This window comes from Penaeus chinensis, chromosome 19 (assembly GCF_019202785.1).
Source record: "Penaeus chinensis breed Huanghai No. 1 chromosome 19, ASM1920278v2, whole genome shotgun sequence".
Classification (NCBI taxonomy): domain Eukaryota; kingdom Metazoa; phylum Arthropoda; class Malacostraca; order Decapoda; family Penaeidae; genus Penaeus; species Penaeus chinensis.
In genome coordinates, this window is record NC_061837.1 from 25,978,086 (window position 1) to 25,990,585 (window position 12,500).

General features: G+C 34.4%; 2 protein-coding genes across 4 annotated transcripts in view; both read left to right on the top strand.

The window, feature by feature from the left end:
* Positions 1 to 6,547, top strand: part of LOC125035017 (lysine-specific demethylase 9-like) — a 31,926-nt gene extending 25,379 nt beyond the window's left edge. For 2 of the 3 annotated variants that reach the window (XM_047627064.1, XM_047627066.1), the window contains exons 8-11: positions 461 to 603; positions 1,052 to 1,191; positions 2,095 to 2,245; positions 2,452 to 6,547. In XM_047627064.1, coding sequence (XP_047483020.1) covers positions 461 to 603; positions 1,052 to 1,191; positions 2,095 to 2,245; positions 2,452 to 3,311 — 1,294 coding nt within the window. In that variant the 3' untranslated portion in view covers positions 3,312 to 6,547. The remainder of the gene's footprint in view (positions 1 to 460; positions 604 to 1,051; positions 1,192 to 2,094; positions 2,246 to 2,451) is intronic. The other variant, XM_047627065.1, reaches the window with a different exon arrangement.
* Positions 6,548 to 11,514: 4,967 nt separating this feature from the next.
* Positions 11,515 to 12,500, top strand: part of LOC125035156 (protein SET-like) — a 9,331-nt gene continuing 8,345 nt past the window's right edge. Inside the window, exon 1 of the mRNA XM_047627359.1 lies at positions 11,515 to 11,872. Within this exon, the coding sequence (XP_047483315.1) occupies positions 11,612 to 11,872 (261 nt within the window). The 5' untranslated portion in view covers positions 11,515 to 11,611. The remainder of the gene's footprint in view (positions 11,873 to 12,500) is intronic.

The window sequence follows — 12,500 nt, forward strand, 5'->3', positions numbered from 1 at the left end:
ATTTTAAATCTAACATTAGCTAAATATATTGTAGAATCAGAATGTTCTTCATTTCAGAGAGACAGAGTGTGTGTGTGTGTGTGTGTGTGTGTGTGTGTGTTTGTGTAAGCGCTCACATGGCTATAAGCATCATGAAGTGCTAGAGCGAGTTGAGTGGGAAGTTCCGCTAAATGTAGCTGACCTCCCAGCAACTAGCTTGATGGGAATTCCACCAGAAGTCACCGGAATGAGTGACGTCCAGAGATTTCTGGGACCATCATTGTAGGTTTAATGATTATGCATTGCTTTCTAAGGAAACAAGTTCTTAGCATGAATGTGCTATATGTTGTAAGTTATAGGAAATCCACCATCACTTCTGTTATCGTGTAATAAGTATATATGATGTTTGGATTCAGTGTAGTGGCAGCAGTACAAATTGAATTGTTACTTCAGAGTAATTAATGGTAATATTATTTCTAAGTAGGGTGGGTATCAATGAACTACAGCGCCTTCAGTACCTTCCTCGTGCTACCAATGCAAGAGAAATGATGTTTGAGGACAGAACAAAGGCTCATGCAGACCATGTGGGAGCAGGGCTTGACAGAAAAACCACAGGAGCAGTTGGTGAGTTGTTTGGTTTGCATTCTGTATGCTCATCAAAATATAAGTTATCCTTTATCTTAGTTTGATACTTCATATCCTTTGTTGTGACTTTATTGTCTTTTAACCCAATGGCGCCGGGTATAGAAAATTAAAAAAAACTGTACGCTCTGGCGAACGGCGGCAGCGCGCCGACTCTGAGCGCGTGAATTCGGTACATCAAGCCGAATCATTGCCTCGGGGCGTTTTGGCGCGGCGCCGCTGCGGACAGCCGCACGCCTCACATCGTGCGTTTTGTTATGACGGCGATAGCCGTGACCCGTCGCCATTGGGTTAAGGGTTCTCTCTCTCCCTCTTTGGATTATGATTTTAATCGGTGTTGTGTAGACATCATATGTTGTAATTTTTGTTTTTGTGCTTTTTCTTAAAAGTTTTCATTCTCTCATTATTATTCTTAAATTCCATTTCACAGGGGTGTTGAAGGCTGTACACTGTGGAACTGAATACACTCACAATCGCATTGTGAAAGATGTAGTGGCCTTTGATGCCCACGATTTCAATGACATCGTGGAAAAGTTGCAGCTTGATCTTCATGAACCCCCAATCTCCCAGGTATGTACTTAGTTTTTCCTCTTATTTATCTTTTAGACAACTATAGCTGAACTACCTTTTTGCTGAGCGCTCTTGCCACTACACCTATACAGCTCCTTACTTGTACTTCTGTAGAAGACAGTGTACATGAGCATGAAAAAAAATAATTGAAAAGAATAAATGGTTTAAGACAGTTGTTACATACATAGCTTTTGTTTTTCAATGCAATTGATAGGAAAGTAATTCATTTTCTTATGTAATTCAAGTTTTAGGCCAGGATCCTTCAAAGTAAGGGTTGTGACCCGTACTGGGTTGCAAGCTCATGTTCAGTGGGTTGCCACATAATAATGATGAAATGTGATAATAATGATATATATATATATATATATATATATATATATATATATATATATATGACTGAGTTGAGAGAAATGTATGATAGAATGGACATACTTGGTCATGAAGTTACTGAACAAAATCAAACTGTGTTGTGATAAAAAGAGTTTGAAGAACCTTAGGTTAGGCCATAGTTTGTGGGAAGAGGCTTGGGCTGGCTGGGCAGCCAGTGAGAGTACTGCATAGAAGTACCAAAGTCAATAAAGATGACTCACAAAGGGGCTCTGGCTTTTTGGCCATATATAGGAGGCATCAGATAAGTGAGCTCTGATAAACAGGAAAAATGCTGTCTCTATTTGGGACAGTAGAATGGACCAAACATAGTGGCTATGCACAAAACATAGCTATAATTTCCTTAAGAATACATACACATACATACCATAGACTGGTTGCAGTCACACATTCAGTGTAGTAAAATTCATCCTCTTTCTCTTCATTGTAATTCCCAGCCTTTTACTTATTTATCAGGTGTTTAACTTTATAATTGAAGGAGAAGAAGTTATACAACTTATTTATCTCCTATTTCAGTGTGTGCAGTGGATAGAAGATGCCAAGTTGAACCAGTTGAGGCGGGAGGGGATCAGATTTGCCAGAATCCAGCTGTGTGATAATGATATTTATTTCTTGCCGCGCAATATCATCCATCAGTTCCGCACAGTCACTGCAGTTTGTAGTGTTGGTGAGTACTATTTCCACAGCATAGTTAGTAGTCTGAAATAACAAACATTTTTATGTTGCTCAAATTTCATATATCTGCCCATCATGTAGATATTTCCAAAATTTTAACAATGGTCAAAGTTTGTTTCTCTTTTATATCTTTCTCATTGTCATTATGTTAACTTTTGAAGTGTTTAGTGAAGTAATGTTTAATATTTTTTGTTGCAGCATGGCATGTTCAGCTGAAGCAATATTATCAGCCAAAGAGTGCAGAGAAGGAAAAAGAAAAAGAAAAAGAAAAAGAAAAAGACAAAGACAATAGCAAAGAAAACTCTCCCTCTGTTTCCCCTGTAAAGCAGGATCCAATGGAGAAAAAGGAGAAGTCCTCTTCATCCTCTTCTGTCTCCTCGACTCCCTCAAAGCACCACAAGAGCCACAAACATGATAAGAAGGACAAGTGTGAGAAGGAGAGACATGAAAAGCACAAGCATAAACACAAAAACAAAGACAGAGATAAGGATAAACATAAAGAAAAGGATCATCACAGAGGTGAGAGAAGGAGTGAGCACAAGAGCAAGAAGAGAGAGAGACCAGAGAAGGAAGATGCAGAAAGAATCAAAAAGAGGCTGAGACTTGACTCAAACTCCTCCGTAGATGAGCCAGTGACTGAGGTGAAGGAAGAAAAAGTAGATCCACTTGAAACAGAGGCAAAGAAAATCAAACTAGACAAACCAGAACCCAAGCCAGAAGTGAGAGAAGAGCCTAAAATAGAACCAAAGGTAGAGCTTGAGGCTGCAAGCATTTGTCCCCAGGAGAGTCCTGTGCCTGATACCCCAGAAAAAATGCCTGAGGTAAAGCAGGATTCCACAGAAAAGGCTAGCAGCAGCAGCCTTGATCATAGTCAAATTAAGAAAGAGAATGGAACTCTTGATAAAGCAGTTGGATCTGCAAAAGTTAAGACCCCAACTGTTCCTGGGGCAGCTGGAAATCGGCCGAAGATGCCAAACAAGCCTACCACAGGCTCCCAAGCATGTGATCTTCTTGGATCGATCATGGCTGGGATGTCACAGTCAGGGATGCACAAATAATGTTGAGAGGAATCCAGTCTCTCTTATTTTTCCTCTTGTGTTCCTTTAAGATAGTAGTTAAAAGAGTTGAAGTGAATACTGACCTTACTAGCAAATACATATGCTTGGAAGATGATCACAGTGAGCTCCGAAAAGTATATGATGATATGCATTTAAATGCCTTAGATACAAACACCCCTAAGTATTTTGTGTGACATCTTGATACCATTGTAAATATCAAAACCATCTCAAGAAGAAACACCCAGTTCTTATGAAAGGATCAAACCTGGGCTAAGCCACTTGAAATAATGCTTAGTCAGGGAAAAAAAGTTTAAAAAAAATAAATACAAAAAAAACATAAAACAAAAAAATAAAAATAAAAGCAAATATGTTATATAAAAAGGGAAAACTCATGTGTCCTCTATTGTCAGAGATGTATATTGCTGTAGATATCATGCCATCTTATTTATTCATAGATTTTACTATTGTAGCGGGTAGAGTTCTGTAATAATAAGTACCAGAAAGCCTTGTAACTGATCATATTATGCCAGATTCACATTATTTATCTCATCTGTATATTTGTTTGATTTTTGTTAACGTATGTTATTTATTCTGTCTTAATATAGAAGGAAAATTTGATTTAGTTTTCTAAATTACAAATGAATCCCCCTTTTTGTAACTTGCACACACAAAGAAGTAACATCATAGTTATTATGAACTGTTGCCTTTTACTGTAAATTTGTTATGGTTGAAACAAAATAGATGAAAAGATCTGTCTCAAGTAATATCAAAAGTAATCAAAAGGAACTGGTTATTGAGTGAAATTTGTGTACATGAATGTATTATATAATGATTAGTTTATATATTATTGATTAGGAATGGAGTACAGTACTTTACTCAGTCCTTCATCAAAATAATTATACTAATGTGTCAGGATAATCTAGGCCTCGAAGAATCATATTTTCTTAGTCTTTTCTATGTAAACTTGGAGAAGTATATAGCACCTACAGTAATTACCTGTAACTTTCAAAACTATATACACATTTTTTTTTTTTTTTTTTTTTTTTTTTTTTTTTTTTTTTTTCCTCCCATATTACTACTACTGGGTATTATCATTTACTTTTTCTTAGCTTTCTTGATCTCTTTCTTTCATGTTTTCTTTTCCACATTTTTCATGGTCAAAGATGTGAAAATCAGATCCAGCAAATTTTCAGAGTATTTGATTGAAGAAGATGCAGTCAACTGTGAACTTCGTAAAAAGTTTTATTTATCTAGTTATTTTTTCTTCTTCTTTTTCTTCTTCTTTTTTCATATTTTATATTTTTGCAATGAGTGTAAGTTGCGCACAGATTTATTAGAAGAGAGTATATAGCAATATAGCCCTGATTTTATTGATGTATACATTTGTATTATACACTTTTTTGTTATGTTCTACAGTTATGGAAAGTGTCCAGGTCAGAGCACTTGAGGGATTAGTGCATGGAAATTAGTCCTCAAATAAGACACTGTTCAGAAGTGGCGTGCTGATTTTTGTTCTTTAAACTTTCATTGTCAGTACCAATGCATTGCATAGTACTTTAACCTACAATCATTGCATAAGTTAGTATTACCTATTGAGCTTTGGAACTAGTTTTATGCCAGTAGTGCACTCTTGGCAGTAGAGATATTCAACAACTTGTAGGAACTGCTTGTCATGATATACCGTCCCTCTAGTGCTCTTTCAAATTTAAATTTGGAAGTTGAGTGATTCAGACTGTTTGTAGAATATACCAAGGGCGTGATTGAGCATTTCACTCCAAATGGTTGATAGATTATTTGATTATGACTTCGTACTGAACAGCAATTAGTACTTAAGCTGATATTCATGTGTCCCTGGTAGAGGTATAGTAAGGCTGCAAGTGCCTGTAGATACGACGGATGGGAAGATTGTCTTTACAGTTTATTTATTGGCTTATCTGGCACTGTTACTGCTTTCAACCCCAGTGACTATGGCATACATTAGTTTAGACTACTGTATCAGTTTCCAATGATGTGTGTGTAAGTTAGGTTAGTTTTAAAAAAGTTCTCCTGAAAGTACAAAATTACCTGGGGATCACTGAGCAATGTTGCCGACAAGGTTCCTGTAGCGCTTGGGGAATTTCACCAGTTGTAGTGATGTTCAGTGGCTCTTGTTGGCTTAGTTGTAAAATGCATTGTAAAATGAATATGTTTTTGTTAAAACTTGACATTATTATCTGAAGCTGAATATTTCTAACACGCACATCCACAGGCATAGTGCAATTCTTGATAAAGAAAAGTTGGTATGTATTGCTTACAAGTATTAAACCAGAAACTATTAGTCTAATTGCTCTGTAAATTAGTATCATAGAATGCCAATAAGGTGAGTGATTGGGACTTCTTCAGTGTTTCTTGTGCATATTCTACCTGCCCCTTTACAGCCTAAAGAAAGATTTAGTTCAGTATTGAAACCGATTGTGTAGAACCTTTAAAGTGTCTACATAATTATTCTTGTTTACCAAAGACTTTCACAATATGAGTCCATAATTTTTGTTTAAGAAATACATAAAACTTCATTTATATGTTTTTCTTTTTCTGACTTTTTTCTTGTATTTCTTTTTCTTTTTTCCCCTTGCCCTAAATTCAGAAAGGTTGAATAAAAGCAGGTAGTATATGACTGTATCTGTATCTTTTGAGAAATGTGAATTTTGTGTATAGTGCTTCAGCTTCTTTAAGCCCTGGTTTTGTTTAGCATTCATAGAAATACTCTAATTTTCTTTTCCTAGTTCACATTACATGACAGTTTGGTCTTCTCAGAACCTATATTTAAGAAAATGGGAAAAATGCAAAAAAAAAAAAAAAGTATATATATATAAATATATATAGCTGGTGAAAAGAAAAAAATATGATCTCCCTTGCTTCCTATTGCTGGCATGAGTGCATTGCTATGATCGAGAAATGGAAGATAGTACAAGTCTCTTGAAGTACACATAATTGTTTGCTGACACGAGGGATATATTGGATTGGTTATATACTTCAGTGTCTCCAATATCTAAAATTGGTGCTGAGGCCTTATAGAATATTCCAGAATTCTGAACTGAAACAATATTTGGTGTGTCAATGCAATTCACATTTCTTTTTCAGTTTCTTGTTCTTATTTGACATGCATCTTTGTTTGGGAGTGTGTATGTGTGTGTGGCTCTGCACACACACTAGATGTGCAATGTAAATCAACAAAATATATTTAGAGAAACACTGTAGTCTATGATTTATTTATTCATGAAATGAGGAAAATAAATTAATGGAGTGTATAGATATAAATAAACATTAGCATATCTAGTTTGATCATCTGTCTGGTGGTTGGCTTTATTTTTCAGGAGTATTTGATTATTATCTCCCTTATAAACATTTTTTGTGGGGAATAATACACAGACCTTGAAATTAGTGCACTCAAACTTGCCTGACTGCAGTCACTAGCTATTGATCTTCATATACCCAGTATAGTTATATTCAGACTATTAGAAATACCACAGGTTACTGCAGTGGTAGCAGGTGCCTTGAAAATACCAAACTTGGGACTCGGTGATGATGATGTGGAACTAATATTTAGAAAAATATAGACGTAATTGGTTCAGGTACAAAGATATAATTATACAGTTATGATGATGATTTTTTTTATGTGAATGTAATTCTTTAAAAAAAAAACTTAAATTGACATAAAGGGCTCAAAAGCAAGTAACTGCAGTCAGTATAAGGTCACACTGAAAATCTTAGTCTAATTCCTTGGAGCTATAATATTTGCCAGGAGGCAGGGAACCTTATAAAGGGAGTGAGTGTGAGAGAGAGAGAAAATGAGTGTGTGAGAGGGAGAATGAAGAAGCATGTATGCAAATGTATATGTGTTAATAAATTTACACATGCAGACATAGTGCATGTGCATTTAAGTGTGTGTGTGTGTGTGTGTTTCTTTGTTTGTTTGTTTTACCTTGTAAATCCAATACAATACATTTATGCATTTCTTTTATTTAAAGCATAATTTACTGGAGGCAAAGGTACTTAAAAATAATTCTGCAGTTAAGTTTAGATTAGGGTTTGACACTTTCCACTGTATTTCTGAAGGCATTTTATTGATATCCCCAACCCTTTTTTACAGTAGTACAAAATATGGAACCTTAGTAGGGGGCCAGGGGCAGAGAATTTATCAGATATTATAGCATTTTAGAATATAGGATAAAATTCTGTACTGTAGAATCACTTATATGAATTTTCTGTCTTTCCTTGAATAAGTTGATTTCCTTATTTTTATTCCTGTCTTTTACTAACTGTTATTGTAATGTTATGAAGACAACAACAACAACAACGATGATGATGATTTTTCTTTTTTTTTTAATAGTATATTTGCTAATGACAAGAATTATTACACTAATTTTATTTTTTTCCTTTCTTGTTTACACAGATTTTATGAGTATTATTGTGATTGTAAGCATGTTTTAATTTCACAAATAACACCGTGTTATGGATGTATTTTTATTTTAAAAAGAAATCATTGTCATGTAGAATCAGCAAAGTGATTACACTTTGTTACATTATTTTACTTCAAAGAAGCACTAAAAACCTTCTGTAGAATACACAAATACCTGGTTTTACCCCACAGATTCATTTTATCATATTTAATTTTAATTTTCATCTTTCATTGTCTAAGAATCAAGGAATTTGTAAATTGACCATGACAAGTTCTTACAAAATTTAACCCCCTCTTTTTTTATATTGTGCATATTTTTTTTTATGTATATATACTCTTGGGAATATTAGATTTTATTTTTTTAGCACATGCAGTTGACAGTAATTACAAGATATGTATATTAAAGTTCTAATTTATCTCTGTAAGGGCATCATATGTTGAGTGATGAAACTAATACCACTGTTATATACTTGTAGGTGTCATTTCTGTTATGATTTTGCTACATTATTGGTAATGTTGTTGTTGTTGGTGTTATTAATATTATTATTATCATCATCATTTCCCTTCTTTCATCATCATTATTATTATATTCTTTCTTTTGCCCCATCCCTTACCACCAGTCTCCTTTATTTTATGTGTGGGTGTTTTCCAAATTCTGCAATTTGACTTCAAGCATTTAATATTGGTATTCATTGTAATAACTAAAGAGCATTATGTAAACACACATACACACTTTCTTTTTTTTATCACTGCTGTGTATCTACTTAAGGAACAAAATCTTGGGCTGTACCATTAAAGGGTTAAAATGGAATCTTAGCAGTTATCTTTTCATATTTTGGTCCAGGCTTATGTTTCTTTGTTTTATTTTATTATTTATATTTATATATATATATATATATATATATATATATATGTATATGTATATATATTTGTATTTGTATTTATATTTATATATATTATATTATATATATTTTCTTTTCTTGTCTTCTTTTCTTTTCTTTTCTTTTCTTTTCTTTTCTTTTCTTTTCTTTTCTTTTCTTTTCTTTTCTTTTCTTTTCTTTTCTTTTCTTTTCTTTTCTTTTCTTTTCTTTTCTTTTCTTTTCTTTTCTTTTCTTTTCTTTTCTTTTCTTTTCTTTTCTTTTCTTTTCTTTTCTTTTCTTTTCTTTTCTTTTCTTTTCTTTTCTTTTCTTTTCTTTTCTTTTCTTTTCTTTTCTTTTCTTTTCTTTTCTTTTCTTTTCTTTTCTTTTCTTTTCTTTTCTAGTAATGTTAATGTATGTAAGGAAGTACACAAATGTATGTAGATGAGGACAAGCATTCTTTGTGCACAGCATTTTTATCATTTTTATAGCCTTCAGTTTATGTAGGTATTCATGCAGAAAAGAAATGGGAGAGGTCCATTTAAGCCAGCAGATGGAAAAGAGAGAAAAAAGAATAACCTTCGGCATTCCATCTGTCAGAGCAACCCCTTGGTGTATGTGACACAATATTGTTAGGGATTTTAAGCATCTGGCAATGGTACTGAATTGCCACTGTTGTACTGTTTTACTTCTTAATTTATTTGGATTTGATGTATTCCTTGTGTATATTTTTGTACATTTCTTCTGTGAATATGAAGTATGATCTCACCCAAAGTTCATGTCTTCTCTCTTCCTATGTCTTTTGATTTTATATATATATATATATATATATACACATTTTTTTCTTTTCTTTTTTCTTTTTTCGTTTTTCTTTTTTTTTTCTTCTTTCTTTTTCTTTTTTCTTTTTTCTTTTTTCTTTTTTCTTTTTTCTTTTTTCTTTTTTCTTTTTTCTTTTTTCTTTTTTCTTTTTCCCAGCATTTACAGAAGGTAAAGTTTGTTAAGTTTACTATTGTTCACTTCTCTTACTCCTCCATTGCCTGTCACTGATATTTTTTGCAAAACTACAAAGACAACTTAAATTGAGGTCTTTAAAGTTTTCCTATTGCTGGGTTCCTAATTTGGGTTTGCTGGTATGCTGTACCAAAGCTTAACCTCGATAACAAAATTTTCCTCTGCAAGAGATTGCTTATTGTATATGAGGAAAGGACTACAAAGAACGTACTCTTCCGTTGTCTGTATATGTCTCCCTTCAGTGCTTTGTTATTTTTCCTTCTATTTTTATTTTTTTGAACTTTGGTTATTTCAGCATCTTTATGGGATAGGCCTCTAATGGCTTCCTTCACGGTGTGCATCTTCACTATTTTTACACTTCTCGCATTTCGCGATTGTTAAGTTTTAAGATGTTTGAACTATTCGTGATGTGTAACTCACAAAGTGTACATAAGAAATAAAATATTAGTATGACTCAAATTATGTGATTAACCTCAAAGGTGCTTGAAATATTCTGTTTATTCTGTTCCTGAGATTGTTTTATTATTGCAGTTTGTTTCTTTTATTACTACTATTTCTTCACTTTGGTTTATATATTAAATTTTTGACAGTTGGGGAATAAAGTTTTTGATACAAAAAATGAAAATGACTCCATATTAAAGTAAAAATATTTACCATATTATTCTTATAAACAATACATTAAAAAAATAATAATAATAACAGACAGAACACACACACACAAAATATGTATCTCTATGGGTGTGCATAGTTGATTTGGAACTTTAAAAGGAAAGGAATGTGCGTGAGTGTGTGCTTACTGGTTCCAATTATTGATTTGCTATACTTCTACAGAAAAACCAGTTATGGTAAGTTTTCTATTCTTGCATGAAAATTAAGCAGGCCTTTCTCATACCTTCATATACTTATTTTATTCGTTTACAGTAGATAAATATATTTTACACATAGTTTACTGTATTCTATGGTACTGATTGAATATCGACCTTTTATGTCTGAATATAAAGCCCCGTGTCTGCGAAGATGCACGCACGGTACATATTAGAAGTACATTGTACACAAGCATATACTTGAACAAATATTATGTATAACCGTGATATATATTCGATTTGACATTCAAACGTCTAAGGGAAATAACCGGGACAATTTCAATTTATTTTTCCATAAGCTGAGCGTTATTTCTTGTTCTCTCCCATTTGTCTTTATCCCATATGTGTGAGATTTTCTTCTTTTGTTGACAACATTTTTAACGATTATGTAAAATGTAATCTAGAAACTTTAAGCCATGTTTCATACTTGTAGCTTTGAACTAATCAATTTTCGCGCCTTCATAAATTAGAATGAATTCTGGCTTAGCGTGCATATTCGCTGACGCTGTTGTGTCTAGAACGTATCCATTACTTTTTCCTGTTTTACGATGTGCTTGTCAGTATAGCTATGATATGACATTTTTGACTGGACTGAATTTTATTATGGGTTATGATATCGTAGAATCGAATAATTCTACAGAAATTTGGTTAAATTATGACATGCCATAGATGATTAAAACAGAGCGTGGATTCCCTTATATGATTCACGCTCTATTGACTAGATCTTTAAATGTTTATCTTAACCAAAATCTAACGATTAGACAGTCGACTTGCTAAAGCATGAGGTCAAAATAAAATCCAAAACTCATGCAAGTGCGAAAAAGAGGAACCAGATAACGGGGAAATGTGGCTCCGGTTTAGCCAGAACGGATTCTCAGATTGAGCGAGTAGCGCGAAGGTTTCTGATTGGCGGAGAGGCTGCACGTCGTTGTCAGTGGGTGGGCTCTCAACCAATCGTGTCGTCAGAGTGCCGCTTCTCGACCAATCACTTTGTCCGAGGGTGGGCTCTCAACCAATCACGCGGGCGGATGCGGCTGGCGTCCATTTTGGCCGGGCTTTGGCTGTGTTGTGTTTACAGTGTGTGGCTGCGATCCCTCGTGCAGGAACGTTGTGCTGTTAATTTCCTCAAAAATGTCAGACACAGGGGCCTCTCCGGCGAAGATGAGAAAGCTAGAGCATCCGGAGGAAGCCCACGAGGGCCGCGAGTACGACCCCGAGACTCAGAAAGCCTTGGAAGAGATAGACATGTGTCAAAATGAGATTGATCAACTTAACGAAAAGGCGAGTGAGGAAATCCTGAAGGTAGAACAAAAGTACAACAAACTCAGAAAACCAAGCTTCGAGCACCGAAGTAAAATCATCCAGAGGATCCCCAACTTCTGGGTCACGGCTGTATCCTTTTTTGAGAGTTAAATAAGATAAACATTAGCCTCTCGGGCCAAAGGAAGCTGCTCCAGCATAAGTCCTCGTGTGAATGCCCTCGCCTCTACATATAGTCTCTTCTGTTGTATTGCATGTTGAATTATGCCTTTTAGGGATTGCAGAAACTAGAAATAGCACCGTTAATGTATATATTAAGTTTTGTGTAGTATCATAGTGTTGGGCAGTGTCGAATTCCATGTGTTGCTCATGCCATGAGGAAGCCATGCTCGGTCTGCATGTTTAGTGTGTCTTAGATGGTTTAGTTTTGTGTTTGTACTTACAGTTAGTGGCTGTGTGCTTCGTGTATATCTGCTGAAAGCTTTTCAAATTATGGGTTTTTAATACTGTATTTTACTTCAGTGTCATTCTTTCCTTCTGTTTGTTGTCTTTGGTTGATTCTTCAAGGAGTATTTATATGTTCACAAAAATGCACGTGAACAGAAAGTATATTGCTGATCTAGGTAGCCATGATCATGCATTCAAGATAGTTTGATGATGCTCTAGGAGTTTCAGTAAGATTTTATAGGTTCATACAGCCATCCAATCTTGCAATTATTATTTCAGTATTTGTTACCGAGAGCGATGCATGCTCCAAGCT